General features: G+C 30.3%; 1 protein-coding gene across 1 annotated transcript in view; it reads right to left on the bottom strand.

Annotated features, from left to right (window-relative positions):
* The window catches only part of LOC147075270 (uncharacterized), a 394,301-nt gene extending 372,715 nt beyond the window's left edge, over positions 1-21,586 (bottom strand). The window contains exon 1 of the mRNA XM_085942914.1: positions 21,480-21,586. Coding sequence (XP_085799040.1) covers positions 21,480-21,482 — 3 coding nt within the window. The 5' untranslated portion in view covers positions 21,483-21,586. The remainder of the gene's footprint in view (positions 1-21,479) is intronic.
* Between the last annotated feature and the right edge of the window lie 238 nt (positions 21,587-21,824).

The following is a 21,824-nucleotide window of genomic DNA, read 5'->3' as shown; positions in this document are numbered from 1 at the left end:
ACCAGGAAGAGAAAGGAGGACATGTATTTACATTAAAACATTTTTGTTTTTAAATTCCAATGGATTTAAGTTTTGTACTCTATTTGAGTCGTTTTATGGGACCCGGGTTTCACCTTTCGGCATCTTCAGGCACTAAGTGCACTCACAAAAAGGTAAATACACACTGACAACGAATATAGTTAATTCTAACTTATATAATAAATCAATTCAATAAAGTCGGTAAAAACTATATTGCCTACCAATTAAGTCAATTCAGTAGTTGAAGAATTTGTATAAAACTACTAATAATACAACCAATAGGCGAATACATCGTCAAACCCTAATAATAGATCATTAAATAATAATCAATAAATACTACATGCCATCATACAAGAGATCTAAAATCGTCAATACTAGGAATAATTTAATGTAGTTAACTAATGAGATATATCAAATGAGGTATCGGGTCGCAAAAAACGACTCAAATGGAATAGTACAAAACTTAAATCTATAAGAATTTAAATTCAAATTCCACCAAGTACCTTCGGTCGATAGTATTAAGCATACTTCAGTGAAACGGCAAATAATTTTCAGCAATAGGTGGGACATAATTTCGCAAGCGTTGCCAATCGGAGAGCGATAGTCGACCTGTGAGCACGTCAATTTGTTTTTTCATGGCGTCGGAGGAATTAATTCTTAAATCGTGTAAAGATGACTAAAAAACGTTACGTATTTACTCGAAAAACAAAATATGTCAATGAATATATTATTACTTAAATAACAATAAACATAACATTAAATGGACGCATGTTGAATTTTTATGACAAATTATGTTTTGTTCGTCACGCGTCGTTTGCACAATCTGCGCGTCGCGTAGTCACGATCGTTTTAGACCATGCCTCAGCTGAAGTATAAGCCTTAAATTTTACTATTTTTTTATTCGTTGAACTCAAATTGTAGCATTCGTTATTGAGCATATCTAATTTATATCTAATCTTCTTATCTAATATATAAAAATTAATATTTGTGTGTTTGTGTATTTGTGTGTTTGTTTGTTCGTATTTAATGCGCAGCCATACTGTTCATCCGATTGCGATAAAACTTTGTAAACTTATTGCTTGCACTTGCGGGAAGAGTATAGGCTATACTAATATATAAAAATGAATGTCTGTTTGTCTGTATGTCTGTCTGTCTGTGTGTCTGTCCCGTATGCGTTCCTATACCATTCATCCGAATGCAATGAAATTTTGGTAAGTGGTTGTATGCACACCCATGAAGGTTTCTGAATTAGAAAAATTCTCATCTTCTTCTTCTTCTTCATTCTATTTTCTTTTATTCGTATGGTTCCTATACCATTCATCCGATTGCAATGAAATTTTGGTAAGTGGTTGTATGCACATCCATAAAGGTTTTTAAATTAAAAAAATTATCATCTTCTTCTACATTCTATCTTCTTTTATTCGTATGGTTCCTATACCATTCATCCAATTGCGATGAAACCTTCGTCAGTTGTTGTGTTAACACCCGCAAAGGTTTCTGAAATAATACAACTATCTTCTTCTTCTTCTTCTTCTTCATTTTATCTTCTTTTATTCGTATGGTCCCTATACCATTCATCCGATTGCAATAAAACCTTCGTCAGTTATTGTGTTAACACCCGCAAAGGTTTCTAAAATAGTACAGCCATCTTCTTCTTCTTCTTCTTCTTCATTTTATCTTCTTTTATTCGTATGGTCCCTATACCATTCATCCGATTGCAATAAAACTTTCGTCAGTTGTTGTGGTAACACCCGCAATGGTTTTTGAATTAGTACAACCATCTTCTTCTTCTGCTTTTTCTTCTATTCTATATTCTTCTATTCGTATGCGTTCCTATTCCATTCATCCGATTGCAATAAAATTTTCGTCAATAATTGTGCCAACACCCGCAAAGGTTTCTGAATTAGTACAACCATCTTCTTCTTCTTCTTCTTCTTCTTCTTCTTCTTCTTCTTCATTCTATCTTTTTTTATTCGTATGGTCCCTATACCATTCATCCAATTGCGATGAAACCTTCGTCAGTTATTGTGGTAACACCCGCAATGGTTTTTGAATTAGTACAACTATCTTCTTCTTCTTCCCTGGTTCCTATACCATTCATCCGATTGCAATGAAATTTTGGTAAGTGGTTGTATGCACATCCATGAGGTTTCTGAATTAGAAAAATCATCATCTTCTTCCTCTTCTTCATTCTATCTTCTTCTATTCGTATGCGTTCTTATACCATTCATCTAATTGCGACGAAAATTTGACCAGTTGTTGTGCGCAAGCCCGCGAAGGTTTCTGAATTAGTACAACCATCTTCTTCTATTCGTATGCGTTCCTATACCATTCATCCGATTGCAATGAAACTTTGGTGAGTTGTCGTGCGCACGCCTGCAAAGGTTTCTGAATTAGTAAAACCATCATCTTCTTCTTCTATTCGAATGCGTACCTACACCATTCATCCGATTGCAATGAAACTTTGGTGAGTTGTCGTGCGCATGCCCACGAAGATTTCTGAATTAGAAAATCATCTTCTACTTCTATTCTTATGCATTCCTATACCATTCATCCGATTGCAATGACATTTTGATCAAGTGTTGTGCCCTTGCCCGCAAAGGTTTCTGAATTAGTACAATCATCTTTTTCTTCTTCTATTTGTATGCGTTCTTATGCTATTCATCCGATTGTGATGAAATTTTGACCAGTTGTTGTGCGCACGCCCGCGAATGTTTTTGAATTAGTACAACCATCTTCTTCTTCTTCTATTCGTATGCATTCCTATACCATTAATCAGATTGCAATGAAACTTTGGTGAGTTGTCATGCGCATGCCCACGAAGATTTCTGATTTAGAAAATCATCTTCTTCTAATATTCGTATGCGTTCCTATACCATTCATCCGATTGCGATGAAACTTTTGTCAGTTGTTGTGCGCACACTTGCGAAGGTTTCTAAATTATTATTATATAAAATACAAAGTTTTTTGTTTGTTTTTTCCATCCAATTTTGATTTTTTTTTACTACATATTAATAACATTAATAACGTTTTCATATTTTGGATTCGATTTTAATTTAGTGTTCTTATGTTTGACCTTTACTCATATTAGAATTATTTTTGTATTGTCATATTGTATTACGCAGATATTTTAATATTAAAAAAATAATTAACTTTTATTATTTTTCAAATATCTAAGATAAATATAACCACGAAGTGACCCTGTGCGAAGCCGGGTACTTCAGCTAGTCTTATATATAAAATCAATATTTGTTTGTTCGTATTTTATGCGCTGCCATACCGTTCATCCGATTGCGATAAAACTTTGTCAACTTATTGCTTGCACTTGCGCGAAGAGTATAGGCTATATCTTATATATAAAAATGAATGTCTGTCTGTCTATGTGTCTGTCCCGTATGCGTTCCTATACCATTCATCCGATTGTCATAAAACTTTTGTCAGTTGTTGTGCGCACACCTGCGAAGGTTTCTAAATTAGTATTATATAAAATACAAAGTAATTACTATTTATACAAGCTAATTTGTAGTTGATATAATATGGACAAAATAATAAAGTGTAAGTAAACTATTTTTATTCAATTAATTTTTATGTTCTACGATTTAAATAAATACTGATTATTGTTTTTGAAAATAAATTATTTATCATAATAATACATTTAAAAAATATAAATTCGCTATGCCCGTTTGTTGAATTATTAAGCGACTCTTTCTTCGAAAAGTTTGCGTCAATTTTATACAATTATTTAGTATAGATACAAATATCCCGACATCAAAGGTTTTTCGTGAATATTAATAAGGATTGCTTTATTTATTTTCTGGCAATTATTTACTCAGATATAACAAATAATTCTGTTTAACTTAAAATTAAAAAATACAAACAGCTCAATTATAACAAACATTTAAATAATTATTATGGAGTTTCAGAGATTTTGACATTATTAAATAAGTCAAGAGGTAGATATAGGCGAATTTAATCAAATTGGCAATTATATTACGAAAAATAACTATTTAAATTTTAATATTATTTCGTTAAAAACGTAATATATATTATAAGCTAAGAGACGCAACCTTTTCACACTTATGGGCCGCATTCCACTGGGTAATCTTAGTGTTTAAGGCGATGTCTTTACTCACCAGAGGCACCTAGCGGAAAAATACAAAGTTTGAAATCTTAGAATTTTTTTTTGATAATTTACAATTTAAACTGTTTTAATTAATAAATATGTACATGAAAACATTAAAAAGAAATAATTTTATTTTAAGTCAAAGATAAACTTACAATTCTAAAAATATTTTATAAAATGTGAATTTGTTAGGGGATCCCATCTTATTATAACATTATTTTATCGTTCAATTTATTATTAAAATTTAGGTTATTAAGTTTTCTATGTTGTACTAGATTTTTGATTAATTCATAGTTTTAATATTTTTATATTTATTTTAAAAAACATTGATTTTTATAAAAATATAAATGTGTATAACTTGCAATAATTTTTATTCATATCAAATCGAGTTTCAATATTCAGACCATACCTAAAAAGATTTCATATAAATAAATAGCGAGAATGAAAATAAGAGAGAATATAATAGCATAATTGATTAAAAACAAAACACCATTTTCGCATCACTACGTGTCGTCTTGTTAAATGTGACGTATATGACCTTTTTCTCTTAGCCTACATTCGATTTAAAACTTGGGTACAAATTCGAATTCAAGCATGCAGATATTCATATGCTTATAAGTCAGTCGAGAGGGAAATGTATTCTTTTTTAAGGTGAATATTTCACACACCAAAGGGACAGAGGGTAAAAATAGGAAACTTGTAATTGAAAGGTACACGGGCAAAACAAGAAATGTCACAAAACAAAAAGTTGTCGTAATTAACAATTTAATTTTTGAACACATTATTAGTTTTTGTATAGGTAAAACTACTTTTTTACAACGTGTTTATTAGCTCGTATTCTTGTTTATCCGGTGGTTGTTTGTCCAATACAAATCTTGCAATCGATTTTTAACTAACTTCCCGACTAGATAGACATTTGAAACTTTTAGAATATATCAGAACACGATGAAAATGCATTCTTTTATTACTTTTAGCCATCTTTAAGCAGAATTGAATTCATTTTCAGTTAATTCTGTTTTGTATGGAAAGTTATTTCAGACAAATCCGTAAAAAGTAAAATACTACAAATACTACATATCAAGTACAAGTTTGAGCATATTGAGCATAATAATTCAACAGAAAATTTAAAAACGTTGTTATAAAAAGTTCTTTTTATCTTGTAATTATTATATCTTTCACAATACTTGTATTTCCGTTTTCATCTATATATGACATTTTAATGCACGAAAATTAAAAACTCGACACATTTCGAAAATATACAATAAAGGTTGCCATTCCTTGTTACATTCCAATACACATCATGGGACCTTCCCACTTTTGGACCTGTACGGGGTATTGAGAAATCGTTATTATCGGAGGACAATGATTATTTGTTTTATATTTTTTTTAATTTTTTAAAATAATTTTATCTTTTTTTCTTTTTAATTACCATTTTTAAAATGCACATTAATTACATCGATCGGCCGCCTGGTCATTACGCGCCAGGTGCGTCTTCAGCGTCGAAAGTTTTAATGTACATAAAAATACACGTAAATTATTTGTGACATTTCTTGTTTTACCCATGTACCCTTCAATTTGAAACATTTAATTTATATTGATAATTTACATTTTATAGTGTTTTAATTAAAATAATAACAAAACGTGCCATCTAAAAACATTAAACAAAAATATTTTATTTGAAGTCAAAGATAAACTCAATTTTTTTTTTTAAACAAAATATGAATTCGTTAAATAAAATCAAAACGTATTAGGTTTTCTCTAATGTCTTATAAATATTTTTGACTAATTCATAATTTTAGCATTTTTTATATTTCTTTCAAAAAACATAGATTTTTACAAAAAATAAAAATATATAAGTAAAACTTAAAATATTTTTTATTTATATCAAATCGAGCTTCAATTATATGACCATACCAAAATTAGATTTGATATACACAAAGATTACGTCTCAGATAAGATGGTGGTATGCATGACAAAATTGTCGGTCAAATGGGATAATTCAGCCGTACCCGAGGGGTATAAAACGAACGAATTGCCGTCCCAAATTATGTTGGATGGACGAAATATTAAGATTCAGCTGAAATACGTAGTAGAAAATAACCTGGAAGAGGATCTTCATCCAGTCGCGGATTGAATGAAGCCGATGGTGATTATCCAATTTCTTAAATTTCTCTACATACATCTCGACATACGGATTCTTTCCTTGTGATAATAATAACAAAATGAATTTTGCGACTTGTTTTCTTCTGGGTATGCTATTAATGCAACCCCTGTCCACCCGAAGAGTGATTGTTGACAGCGTTGCATTTAATTAGATACTATTTAATTACCATATTTAAATAACATGATAATTATATCGAATGGCCAATTAATGAGGGCACAAACGGGTGTGCAGACCGCGTGGAAAGGATTTTAAAGTATTCCCTTTTAGTTATTCGTGGGTTCATTTAAAATCCGTATATACTGGTACATATTAATTTTCACGTACCTACCAATATCACTCGTAACTCTACGTTCTTCATGATACCCAGTCATAGGACGGATATGATGTTTCATGATGCTGTCTATCGTGCGATTAAGTAATTTTTTGGACGTGTTAAATTTATAATTTGACTTTCATATCTGCATAAGCACATACTTTCTTTCCTACTTTATTGTTATAGGTATTGGTTGTTATTTGTAATTATGTCATTTTTATAATTTGTTTTTATAATGTATTTTGGCGCATTGGCCAATCGCTGTAATGTCATAATACTCATTTTCTAAATAAATAATTATTGTGTAGTTTCCGTACTATAACATAGTTTGTCGATTAAAAAATATTTTTTAAATCTACAAGAAGTCGGTATTTTAAAAATAGAAAAGGTTTCGATCGCCAAAAGCGACTTTGTCATGTTATTTATTGTTTCGGTAAACTGTCAATAAATTCATAGTGGATTTATTTACATTAACTTATTAATTATATAATATTAACGTCGACATCTTTGCGTTTGATCTTTAGATATGAAAAAACACGATAATAATAATATTATATACAATTTTGCGCGATTAAAAAAAAAAATTACAAGATAAAAAGAACTTTTATATACAAGGTTCTTAAATTTTCTGTTGAATTATTATGCTCAATATGTTTAAACTTGTCCTTGATATGAAGTAAATAAAAAACAAACAAATATAGAATACTGAAATGTCATTTTGACATTTCATTTTGATTTCCATAGTAACGCACGTATATATTAATAATTTAGTTGCTAGTACCACCCTTTTAGCAACCAATAATAGTCTTTTACTTTTTACAGATTTTTCTGAAATAATTTTCCATACAAAACAGAATTAACTGAAAATGAATTCAATTCTGCTAAAAGATGACTAAACGTATTAAAAGAATGCATTGGCATCGTGTTCTGATATATTCTAAAAGTTTCAAATGTCTAGCTAGTCGGGAAGTTAGTTAAAAATCGATTGCAAGATTTTTACTGGACAAACAACCACCGGACAAACAAGAATACGAGCTAATAAAAACGTTGTAAAATCACCATCTCTTTCCTGAAAAGTATACAAAATTTAATCACTAAATCACATTACGCCTTTCGTACGGTCAACATGGCCATAACAACATCGCGTGAGAGAAAAATGAAGAATGTAATAAGTATCGGTGAGATTGCGTGAGAGGAGAAAAAAAGGTTCATAAAGAAAAAAAGGGCCCGCGAAGTAGAAACGAGATAGCGTTAGATCTCATAAGCCCGTAATTGAAAAAGACTCTACGGGTGAGGGAAGCGAGATTTATACTTTATTATTATTAAAAATGAACGCAAAACCGCGGACCGTTATGTGTTAGACGTACGGGAAGATTTTGTCAAGAGGGGCCTAATAATGATGTTTAAAGTATTTATTTATTTGTAAAAACATTTCACAATATCACACAATTCACAATATGATATGTACATTGAAAAAAAGCTGTTTCTAATCAAAAAAGTTAAATAATAATTACAAGATAAAAAAAACTTTTTGTATAAGAGAGACCGGGGACAATAGAAACAAGGGACGATAGAAACAGCGGCTATAGCAGCCGATTCACATGTCCGAATCACGTGAGAGTTTACAAAACTAAGTGTCATTGGGAGCTTCTGCCGCTGAGCAGTCGTCCGTCGAGCGCAGTCCAGAGCGGACCTCTATACCTCGCAAAAACGTTATTCCCAACATTAAAGTAATATTTTGAGTTTATCGAAAAAGTGTGACTGAAGATACAAAACTGTTAGTCAAATGATTTCAATTATATTAACATATTTGTTTGTCTATTAACTTTAGGTGGAATAGCTTAAATTATTGCAATTGATCGTTGTTTACAAAATAATTAATGGTTTTAAGAAAAAAATGGTGCGGGGACAATAGAAACACATTTCTACTGTTAGTCTCGTGCATCGATTGTCATGGTTGGTCACACGAGACATGCACTCAACAAAAATTTAACTATACATGGCACAATTGCTTTTCAGAATCAATTTTTACTACTATTTATATTTTACTATTACTTTTTAGTCTCGTTACTATTACTTACCAACTACCTACATACCTTAATATCACTTATTGTGTTGTTAGAATATTTTTTAAATTTTTTCAATGTTTACTTTAATTTACAATAAAATGTAATTAAATAAATCTGTTTTCTTATTATTAGCACTAAAGACGCCATAGAATCTAAGTACTGTTTCAATCGTCCTCAGTATGTGTCTGGTACAATTGAAACACGTTCCCAGTATTCACTGTTTTTGTAATATCTCTGATGCATGGTTGTAGACCATATATAAAAATAAACACAGAATCTAGAATAGATATGACATCAATATCTTACTTAAAATTATTGAAGTTTGAAATATGTAAGGAGAAAAAAAATCTAAAACCGAAAGTGTTTCAATTGTCCCCGGTCTCCCCTACCATTTTTTTAAATTTTCTATTGAATCATATAAACTTGACAATTCTATGTATTAATAATTAAGGATAAATAAGGCAATTGTCAACAAATCATTATTTTGCTATTTTGCAACAAACAAATATAGAATACTGAAATGTCATTTTGATTTCCATAGTAACGCACGTATATATTAATAATTTAGTTGCTAGGACCACCCCCTTAGCAACCAATAATAGTGGACTGGATTATGGATTTCTTCCGAAATAACATTTCAACCAAAACAGAATTAACTGAAAATGAATTCAATTCTACTTGAAGATTGCTAAAAGTAATAAAAAAATGCATAGACATCGTGTTCTGATATATTATAAAAGTTTCAAATGTCTAGCTAGTCGGGAAGTTAGTTAAAAATCGATTGCAACATTTGTACTGGATAAACAACCACTGGACAAACAAGAATACGAGCTAAGAAAAACATGGTAAAAATACGTACGTCTTCTCTAATAATAAGATAACAAATATTACCCTCACATTAACAATATTAAACAGTAAAATAAAATTTGAAAAACAAGACACAAAAACTTACACATAACTGAAAATGTCTTTGTCTTTGGGGAGCGCATTGACTAGTCTTGCACTCCTAATAAAAATAAAATGTCACATATAATGAAATAAAATTATGCGTTGATATTTACTGAAGAATAATAAAAAATACTTAAGTACTACAGTTCAGTTGTAGCTCAAAACTTAATACTATTTACTTACTACATCTACACAACTATCAGGCGTCAATTTTATTAGTGTGGTTTATGAATTTTTTTGTTTTTATTTCATCAAATACTCTGTTAATTATTTTATGATATAGTTAAATGAGAATAGAATCTTTGGATCTGATTTTTCATATTTTACTACAGTCTGGTTTCAGAATGGCGAGTTGAAAGGCCATGAATCAATAGTGTCGAGTCCATTGATTTACCAAATGGGATAGTCTTTGGGTTAAATTCACATAGATTTAATGCATTTATAATTTATTTTTGATAGTTTATAAAACATTTCGAGTTATTTATTGGTTAGCGTATTTGTATTAGAAAGTATTTATCCAAGAAATCGATGAATGATTAGTATTTAAAAGTTTTTAGTAAAAAGGATTTAAGATATATTGCTATGATGCACTTGAGCCCAAATTTAAGCTGAAATATGTACGATTATCATATTATATGTATACACCGTAAGAAAATTACCTTTATTTTGTTTTGCTTTCTTGTAGCGAGCGGATGACTTTACGGAATTAAAATTAATGCGGCATTCATTAATAATGGCCAGATGTAAAATTCAGATTAAAGAAGCCTATATCTAATAGTGGATTGTCCAAGACTAAAAATAATATAGATGAATTGAATAGGTATTTAATATCATTAATTTTGATAAATTAAATAATGCATATTAACGAGACGAATCAAATTTGTTAAGAGAGCCCTTCATTCAGTAGTAGATTGATCCAAGCTGATGATGATAATAATAATATGGCCTCAAAGAAACAAAACATTGAGAGTAGGGATTCCAATCCCAGGATTTCGAGCTATTTTCGATACCTATGAATCCCGGGATTGATAAACATAATCCCGAAACTTTCGGGATGTGTTTTTTTTATCAATTTTTATGGAAAATAAAATAAAACCGAAAATATAACAGAAAAAATACTTTTAATAACAAATAACTACATTAGAAATAAACTGAGTTTGAATGAAGTTTGATTTATACCCATGTGTAAGTTGCCGATTCATTTTATTTTTTCACATAAATTATTAAAAATGAGAAAGATTGGAAAAAACAATACTTCGCACTATTAACAAAGTAATTCCACAATGATCTCATACGTTTTACGGCAGTTTAATATTTGGCTGACTAATTAGATTTATGAAGCGGAAAGGCCATACGTACACCATGATTCGCTTTACTATTTTAAATCTCGCTAACCCATTCATTAAGTCTTTACTATCAGAAACAGCAATCTCATATTAAATTCACATTATTATTTATATTATCGTATTATTTACTCCATTAAACTTATATATTTTCAAGATTGAACGTACATAATATTAACAATAAAAATGTCTTAAATAGTATAAATTATACTAGATTTACTTTTGACCGATTTTATCAATGTTATTTGTAAATATAAAAATTTTATATTAACAATGGAAAAAAATGCCCGATCCCGGGATTGTCAATTTGTAATCCCAAAATCCCGGGATCAGAATTTTAGCTCGGGATTGGATTCCCTAATTGAGAGGTTGGAGAGCTTGGTCGCTCAGGAGATGGTCACGATCTTCAAGAATAATCTATACAATATCGAAATAAAATTACATAAGAAATTAATGGCGTGTAATGAAAAACTTTCAACGATAACAATAATTATGACAGAACAGATTTTTAGTAGGTGTGTGTAAAAAAATATCCTTGGTATTTTTATTAAATGGAAACACCACTGATGAAAGCACATTGCTACATCAAGTCTAGTGTGAATTTTCCCCGCCTTATGCTCAAAATTAGTAGCAGCTCATAACATGTGGTAGGTAAATATATTGAAAATTTATATGAATATTATGCTGCCTTGTTATGTGGTGGAATATTTTAGGAAAAAAATTGTGTTTATAAACGAATAATGATAAACAGATTGCTAAAAGACATAGGGTTGGCAGGCTTGACATTTTGAGCTTAATTTGATATAGTTTTTAAGACTTTTACTGTTATGTATAAAAGAGCTTTACTTGTTTATTTTATGTTTTGAAGAGAACATAAATCTTCAAAGCACTTTAATTATAACAAACTTATGGTACTGTTCGGTTAGCAAGAATACAGCGGAAAACACATTTAAAAAATAGCCGATAAACTGAATTATTTGTTATTATTTGTTAGGTTAACCAAACCTAACCTAACCTAACCTAACCTAACCCAACCTAACCTAACCTAAACTAACCCAAACTATCAAATATTCCAGTATATCGGGTATTTTCAAAATGTGTCTTCCGCTGTATTCCTGATAACCGGACAGTACCAAACTTATACTTCTATATTATTAATATTAATACTATCGACCGAAGGTACTTGATGTAATTTGAATTTAAATTCTAATGGAATTAAGTTTTGTACTATTCCATTTGAGTCGTTATTTGCGACTCGGGTTTCACCTTTCGGTATCTTCAGGCACTATGTACACTCGCCAAAAGGAAAATACACACTGACAACGAATACAATTAACTATAACGCATATAACAAATCAATACAATAAAGTAGATAAAAACTTTATCACCTATCTATTAAGTCAAGGAATACAATAATAATCATAATAAACACTAAGTTAGAGTTAATTATATTCGTTAACAGTGTGTATTTGCCTTTTGGTGAGTGTCAGTGACGTCCCGTGGGGGTAGGCAGATTGAGCGTCGCTTGGGGGTAGCAGTTACTCGAAGGGCGGCAAATCGAAGAGAATTATTTGGTATATATAGAAATAACTAATTTTGTTTACAAGTTGTACAATAAATAGCATAGTAAAAATGGTGTGAGAATAATAAATCTGTGTATTGCTAAAGGACACAAACCAAATTTATCATAAATATCCACCAAATAGAACCTCACACTTGATTTGGGTAAGTGTCTAACATAATTACCTATATTATATGTATTCGCTTTTGATATCTAAAATTAATTTTGTGTATTTTAGTGGTATAAATTTTGTTAGTAAATAATCTATCCATACAACACATTTCTTAAATTAATATTGAAGTCATGAAAGGGTGATAAAAGTAACTAGGTACTGTATAAAAAATGGGGCGGCATTTTGGCGCTGCTTAGGGACGGTATTTTGTCTAGGGACGTCACGGGTGAGTGTACATAGTGCCTGAAGATGCCGAAAGACGAAACCCGGGTCGCAAATAACGACTCAAATGGAATAGTACAAAACTTAAACTCAGAGGACAATAACTGGGTGTATGAAAAACAGTTTCTTTGTCATATTATATTCGTTGAACTGTTTTATTTTTATGTGAATATTTGAATATTGCAACACTTCAGGTGGATTTATTTTGAAAAAATGACACGGCACAGTGTAGGCTCGTCAAAATATTCCTCTTATATTTTCATATTCGTATATTTTTTTTCACCTCTCTCATATGATAATCAAACAGAGGCAAGCTTATTAAACTTTCAAACGTCACTTTTGGGAGAAGTCAGCGACGAAATAAGTGTGCATTTTTTTGAAGCGCGGTATAATAAACACACATAATTTTGACGCGAAACGACGAAAATATTTTCAAGGAGGTTTTTTTTTTTTAAATAACCATTTTTATTCAGCGGTTATTCTGAATTTGAATCACCGCAGTTGTAGTTAATTAGACTGACTCTCTAAAATTTTTCTCGAAAGAGTTTTTCAGTTATTTTTACGACATAGCGAAAAGGGCAAACAATAATTTGGAAAAACGGAAATATCGAGGGTCGTTGCAGAAGAGAGAGGTCGCCTACACGATGTTCTGGCCAAACGAAAGAAATGAATTGACATAATTAAGAATTTTTAAAGGGGTCACAACCAATGTATTCTGTAAGGTGTGCGCGTGTGCGCGCGCACAGCTACCAAAATGTGTCCGCACACAATATGTTTTCATCTCCCGCACAGTCCTCACACAAGAATATTGTAAAAGAAAGTTTCCTTTGCCAGATTTTAGTTTTGCTCGAATGCACGAAACCACCACATGCACAATTCTTCAACTCATTTCTCGGAAGGCCAATGTCAAGTGCGACTAACGCGAGCACGAAAGTGAAATTTTACGTTGAGCGGAATCACTATATCCGTCTCGTTCTATCGTGTGCCAAAGTATACGAAAAGAATTATCCATTTTTTACAACGTTTTTCTTGGCGCGTATTCTTATTTGTCCGGTACAAATCTTGCAATCGATTTTTAACTAACTTCCCGACTGGATAGACATTAGAAACTTTTAAAATATATCAGAACACGATGCCAATGCATATTTTTAATACTTTTAGCCATCTTTAAGTAGAATTGAATTCATTTTCAGTTAATTCTGTTTTGTATGAAAAGTTATTTCGACACCATTATTGGTTGCTAAAGGGTCTGGGGTCCTAGCAACTAAATTATTAATATATACGTGCGTTACTATGGAAATCAATATGAGATGTCAACTACATTTTTTTTTTTTATTTAAGATAGTCAAGTCAAGTTTGTATGATTCAACAGAAAATTTAAAAACGTTGTATATAAAAAGTTATCTTGTAATTATTTTATTTATTTAAAAAAAATATCGTTGTTAGTGTTATTATTATGATATAAAATCACTGAAATTAATAAATACTTACCTTAAAAATATAAGTTTTATTGAAAAATTTCATGTGTGTTTGTTGGTGGGTAAATTTACCGCACCGTGACACCAACCCTAGTTACGCCACTGCTCAGATATGTTGAAGATCCGCACACACAATAGAAAAATTAGAGGGAACGTTGGTCACAACTAGGAAATCCAATCCCGAGCCAAAATTTTGATCCTGAGATTTCGAGATCCCGAGACTGGTTCCGGGATTGGCGTTTATTTCGATAGTTGATTTTTTTTATTTATATAAATAGCATTGATAAAATCGGCCAAAAATGTCTCGTATAAATTATACTATTTAAGACATTATTTATTGTAAATATTGTGTACGTTCAATCTTGGAAATACATGGGTTTAATAGAGTAAATAATATTGTAACATAGATAATAATGTGAAATTAAAACAGTTTTTATTTATTTATTTAAAAAATGTGATTCAATTCAAACCCTTCAGATTGGTATGTGTTAGTGACAATGGATTTATAAAATAGCTTTTCAGTAAATGAAATAGTACGGAAATAGATTATGTAAAACATTCTGAAGAGATTGTTCTTAAAACTATGTTTTTAGTCGTATATTTGCTGAATATTATATAAAAACCGATACTAATAAGTACGTAATAAAATTAAAATGCCTTCTGTGACTTCGAAGTACTGGTCTTTTGGTGTCTTGTAAAGAGTGCTTTGAGTTTGGCGAGATAGTATGCGGGACTTATTCCGATCAGGTACAGGTGTATTAAATACATTACCATACATAACTTGAAGATATAATTTAATCAAGGAACATTGTCGGTACTACAATAATTTTAAAACACCACTCACATTAAAACTGTCGGTTCTACCACTTAACACAAAACAGAATTGTCGATGTACAGTGAAAATAGTCGTTGTACCACTTGTGACATAATTATTACCTACTGAAAAAAATCACATGTGAAAAAAAATACGACGCCCGACGGGATTTTTACTAGTAGGTATTATATATCTGAGGTGTTTTCAAGTTATGTATGTTAAATATAAATAATGTTACATTCTGTAATCTTGTGAATTATTCGTTGAATAAAAGAAATAGTTTATTAAAAATACATTACCAACACACGGTGTTTTATCGCATTGCGATTCGGCACATAAAAAATCGTCTCGACTGGGATAACGACTGGGACTCATAAATCAAAATTGCCCGCAATGTTACAACTCTCTAGACGGTGTAAATCAGTAATGTTATTCAGTGGATGTTATTCTTCAGTGATGTTTATTCGTCATGGTCTCAAAGTACAGTTACATGGTGTAAATAAAAGGGAAAGAACTCAAGGAGTTCGATCCACAGTAAAACAACTCTGCGAGTAGAGCTGAGTTAAGTTTTAAAAAGTTGAATGATCAGAGTTGAATGGTATTAGAATAGTTTACAATGGTATAAATATGAAAGAGTAAGTAAGTAATATTAATGACATTTAGTTCATGTACAAGGTTTTATATGTGAGTAGCAGTGGCGAAGGGTGGAGGTAGGCATTTAAGATTCGCTATAAATAGTGCACACTAAACTTTGTTAGTCATATGTATTTGTTTTTATTGAATTAAGACTACAATTTAGAGATAGTGTTAGTTAGTTTTTAAAAATCAATTAAATCCTGCCTAAACGAAACCATAATAGTTTTGGTCTAATTTGGGCGATACGACAAAATTGTGCACACTTTTTCATTCATAGTTATTTGTTTTCGTTGGATTAAAAATACATATTACACATATTGTTGGTTAATTTTTTTTATTTCATTAAGCCCTGCCTAAACCAAACTATAATAAATAAAAAATATTATTCTGTCTATAAAATATTCAAAGGTATGTATGACTTAATTGCATAATTTTAGATATTTTATAGATAGACATGTATTTTTTGACTATTATCTATTATGGCTTGGTTTCTCAGGGTTTAAATGAATTTTAAAAACTAACAACACTTTCTGTAAATTTTAGTCTTATTTCAATGAAAACAAATATGTATGTCTGAAAAAGTTTAATGTACACTATTTATGGCGGATCTTAACAGCCTACTTCCACCCTTCGCCACTGGTGAGTAGTAACTAGTGGCGAAGGGTGACTTTTGGATAGAGGTAGGCTGTGGAGATCTGAGAAAAAGAGCACACCAGTCAGGTATACTTACGGGAAGTAAGAAGATAATACGATATTTCTACTCTAATGACAACAACACACTAATTAAATGTACATAACTTCAAAAACTCACTGACAACATTATACACATCAAAATTACGTATTTTTCAAAACATTTATACACATCAAAAATAATTACATAAAACTTCTTTTTATTTTTAAAAACAATCTATAGGTATATACATATATTAATATGCGATTAATTCCCATAGAAATTATTTTTTTAAATTATGTAATGATTAACTATTTTAGAAAAAGTGCAGTCATGACAACAATATTATGCGCTAATAATTGCGCTATTAAGTTTTAGGCTCTGATATAGAAGCCTGAAGAATGAAATATTTCATACAATTCGATAGACTGACTGAAGTTACGTAACTTAAAGTCCATACGAAAAAATATAACAATTCCTTCACAAATAATCCGACATTTATTTATGTCAAGACAAATGGCTGTGGTATATTTTTAAGCCCTTACAGATTGTTTTGTAATTTGTATAATTATTATAATACATTCCTCAACATCTCTCGTTGGTAAATTAAATTATTTTTATCGAATATAAAATAATCAAGTGATAAATAAGTATGTCAATATACAATTTAAAAATATTTTTTTTAACGGTGGACGTGCTCAGCGTAGATCAAAATGGAGCTTTTAGTGTATTTTCAAAGCATGATCCTGGACATTCCTTAAACGTAGTAGATACTCTATTTATATAATTTTGAAGCCTTATTATCCTTTATATTTATTTTAAACATTTGATGACTGCATACAGTATGTTTATTACATAAAATAGTATTCTTTTAAACCTCTCGCTCTAATGTTTTAGAATATAGTCATATTTCAGTACATGCATGTGCAATGGTGTTAAGATTTTTTATATTTATTAATTTTTAAACGCATTTATAAAACCATTAGTATTATTTATGTCGACATTATTATAGTGAAATATTTACGATAAAAAATTATATTGATAATCTCTGTGATCCCAAATTTCGTCGGTGAATTAAACAAAAGACAATTTATTGTCATTGGGGAGATAAATAATAGAGAGGTTAGTTATGGATACATAACAATTGTAGTAGGTAGCGGTTTCCCCAAAGTAATGTTTCTCAGTCAACGGAATAAAAAATCCTTTAGTTTCATTCAAATTCCAATTTATTTATTTTACATAATTATATAGAACATAACAAATTATAAATTTAAAGCGTTCATAAGTGTTAACAATTTTTAAAATAAAAATACAGAGAAATGTGAGTTAATAATAAAATAAGAAATAAAATAAGAAAAGAAATAAAATAAAATAACAAAAATAAAAGTAGATGGAAGCACACAGAGTGAACTTTGATAGACCCTATCTTAAAAACTTATAAAACAACGTCCACCTAAATTCACCCTCACGTAAGTGGAATATATCAATCTTCGAAGCAATTTCATTAAACATGGTTATCGCCCTCCCAATTGGCATTATTAATGGCAGGTTAGTTCTTCACCTTGGGAGAACAAACAACGGATGCCCTCGATTCCTAAGGTAATTATCAGAGACACACAAGCCAACACCACCAAGAATGGCAGAGTTCACATTTACGCCGCGTAGTAATATGCAGCTAAATAAAGATCCCTTCTAAATTTTAAGCTACGGTATGTTAGCATACCTAAGAGAAATACAGTCGGATAGAGCCACGGATAATATCCATACAGCCGAAAGTAAAGGAGTCTTAAAAATTTCTTTTGGACTCTCTCCACCATAAGGCCGTACTTCAACTGATGCGGGGCCCAAACAATAGACTTACTCTCAAATCTGCTTCTAACTAAGGAATTATAGAGAATTTTTAGTACCGTAACATCCGAAAAGACCCGGGAAGTACGCAAGACAAAGCCCAACATCTTTAGTGCCTTTTTACAAATATATATGACCACTAAACGTCAGTTTACTGTCAAACGTAATGCCAAGATCTCTTACAGATGATATTCGCGAGAAAACTCTGCCATGCATCGAATACTGGAAAAACAATACTCGTGAGGCTTTAGTAAACGATAAAACATTGTATGTAACATTATTGAAGTTTGTTACGCCTGCCCCAATCTAATATATTATCTATATCAAGTTGGAGTTGACGACAATCGTCCAAGGTGACATTGTCATATTATGTTAAATCCACGTCTTTATAATAATATATGGGAAGATTGTTATCTATATCTTTGAGTATAAACTAATATAATAAATTTTACATATTATTATTATTGAATTTTAATTGCTGGATACGACTAAACTAAACTTTTCTTGGTTATAGTTTCAAACTAGAATATATTTCGATACTGATCGCCTAGAAAATTCGTTAAGTGACAGTCATAAAAGTTTATCAACTGAATTTATCATCGAATAATATTGGTTTTATTATACAGTTTGGCCGAGTCGATGTTATCTTATTCGGAAAGTTTGTGAGTTTTATTTGTTTTTCACGCTCTTTAAATAAGTTTCCGATTTATGAATTGGTACTTCTGCGAACTTCAAGCGGGAGATAAAACTTTCACCACATTCTCGGCGAAAGTGATTCATTTTTATGACGGTGACAACTTTTTAAATATTTGAAAGCTTCAGGAAATCATAAAATATATATATTAAAAGACAGATATTGAAGTCGGAAAGTATTACGATATTTTTGTGACTCCTTCTAGTGCCTGCTACGTTTATAATATGACGATATATGAAATATAAACAGTATTAAACGGTTTTTCATTCTTTATAACTACCTATTATACTATTAATACTATCGACTGAAGGTACTTGATGGAATTTGAATTTAAATTCTAAAGGATTCAAGCTCTGTACTATTCCATTTTTTGCGACTCGGGTTTCGCCTATCGGCATCTTCAGGCGCCGTGTACACTCACTAAAGGTAAACACACACTGACAACGAACACTATTTACTCTAGCTTATATAATAAATAGAATACAATAAAGTAGGTAAAAACTCCATTACCTACCTATCAAATCAAAGGTCACAAAAATACAATAAACAACAATTATGAATAATTGAAGTGTCAGTAAAAACCTAATTAGTAAAAACCGTATCTTATTAATAACAATACATTCGATAGCATATTATAATAAATCGTCAAAACCTAATAATAGATCATTATTCTTTATAAACAATAAAAATACTACACTCAAGAGGTGTATATCGTCAATTATAAGAAAAATAATTTATGGGGTTAACTAATGAGATATTAGTCTTTAATAATACTCTTACATGGTACCTACGTTTTTATAACATTATTAAAAAAAATATATATAAACTCGCCTAATACTATGAAATATAATATGATATAAATATACTACTTATACTATGAAACTACTAGATGGATAGAACTAGAACTTTGTTAGTGTCGCTAGATTTCAAAATCAGCCAAGTCCACCTTTAGGTATTTTTGACTTTTTTGTGAATTGCTGTAGGACTACTGCTTTCTAACATTTCCGCATTATCGAAATGTGGAACTTATTATTTTTAAATATTATATACTCGAAATAATATAAACTTTTACCCTTGTGACTGTGTACTTGAGAAAACAAAATGCTGTTTTTCTCCTATTCATCTATTATGGACTTGGCGGATTTTGAAATCTAGCGACGCTGACTGATAGTAATAAAATATATATCTATTATGCTACGTACTTAAATTCTATTTATTATTAAGATGTTAAAACCTCCGATGTGACCAAATTGAAATGTTCCAGGAGAGAGAGAAAACTGTTCTTTAAGCACAAATACTTAGACTTTCATTATACATTATTATAATTCTGTAAATAACTTGATTGTTTATTTAAATAACATATTCTCGTAGTAAATGACTCTTCTTCATCGAGTATTTGTAATAGTTCCAACGTGATTGCAATACAAATCGGAGATATTACGATATTATTGAAATAATGAAATATTTTAAATCAGAGGTTTCAATAGTTACAATTTATATTATTTTATTTTGGTGGTTTAAAAAATATTTAGAATTTTACTAAGCTATGATGTGTGCTATAAATTAACATAAAATAATATTAAAAAAATTATTAAAAAAGAGTTTAGTATTTTTTTTTTTGAATATTAATGACATAATCTTCGTACCATGTAATCAATTGTTAAATATTGTACAATATTAAAAAATGCTCTAAGCTATAATAGCTTTTTGATTTTGCCATTTTATAAACAACTAATTTAGTGAATATCCTTTAAGTGTGCAGTAATTTTTAAATCTTTGTAATATTTTTTATAATACTTACTTATATGATATTTCTAAACTATAAAAAATTATAATAATTATTTTATTACCTATGTTAAATCACCCCACGAATTAAAAAAGATTATCTAACTATTTATATGCCTATTGGACAGGTTTATATGTAAAGTTTTAATACTAATGTAAAATTTACTATTCATTAGGTAGGTGATAATTCCAATCGGCTTTTATGATTTGTGCGTATATTATTTTATTATAAACACATTGTTGCTAATTTTACGTATATTTTTTTTGACTACCCTATTTTTTCATTTTACATACAAAAATATTATTAGTAATAAGGGTAAAAGTCTGTTTACTAGAAGCCAGGTGGGAACAGCGGAAATTTTCATAGCCGATTTTTGCAAAATTCATAAATTAAATAATGATAACATAACCTAACCTAACAAATAATCCAGTAAATCGGCTATTTTCAAAATTTGTTTACCAGCGTCCATTAAATATATAGACAATAACCAAAGTAAGTATTCTAAACAAGATAAAAAAATAAAATAAACTTTTGTTTATTTTATATTTTTAATAAATAAAGTTAATAACACGTTGTGCATGTTATATAATAATGTTAGATAAAAGAATATAGCTACTCACCATTTCAAATTTCCAAACCCACAAGTAAAACAAAACAAAAAACAAATCCAAACGAAAAGCGTCCGCACTTGACGATATGAAAATACGCGCGGAAAACTTTTTTAAACTCGTCGAACAAGCACTTGGAAAAATGTTCCAGGGAAAACAAGCGCACCCCACGGGAGAAAGTGCACGACCAGCCTGCTGGGAGGCTGACGGCCTACTGACGAGCGGAAGGGTGGTTATCTATCGGGATGGTACTGCCCTCTCAAACAGATGGGGGATGAAAATAAGAGGTGTTTCAGATTAAACGCGCCAACATGTCGTAAATAATTAAATACAACCCTTATTTTGCGTGATTTAAGC

The sequence above is a fragment of the Rhyacophila brunnea genome, unplaced genomic scaffold, assembly GCF_057557595.1.
Source record: "Rhyacophila brunnea isolate RB1 unplaced genomic scaffold, BYU_Rbru_1.0 scaffold_15, whole genome shotgun sequence".
Taxonomy (NCBI): Eukaryota; Metazoa; Arthropoda; class Insecta; order Trichoptera; family Rhyacophilidae; genus Rhyacophila; species Rhyacophila brunnea.
Note: the sequence above shows the minus strand (reverse complement) of the source record. Positions and strands in the feature narration are given on the sequence as shown.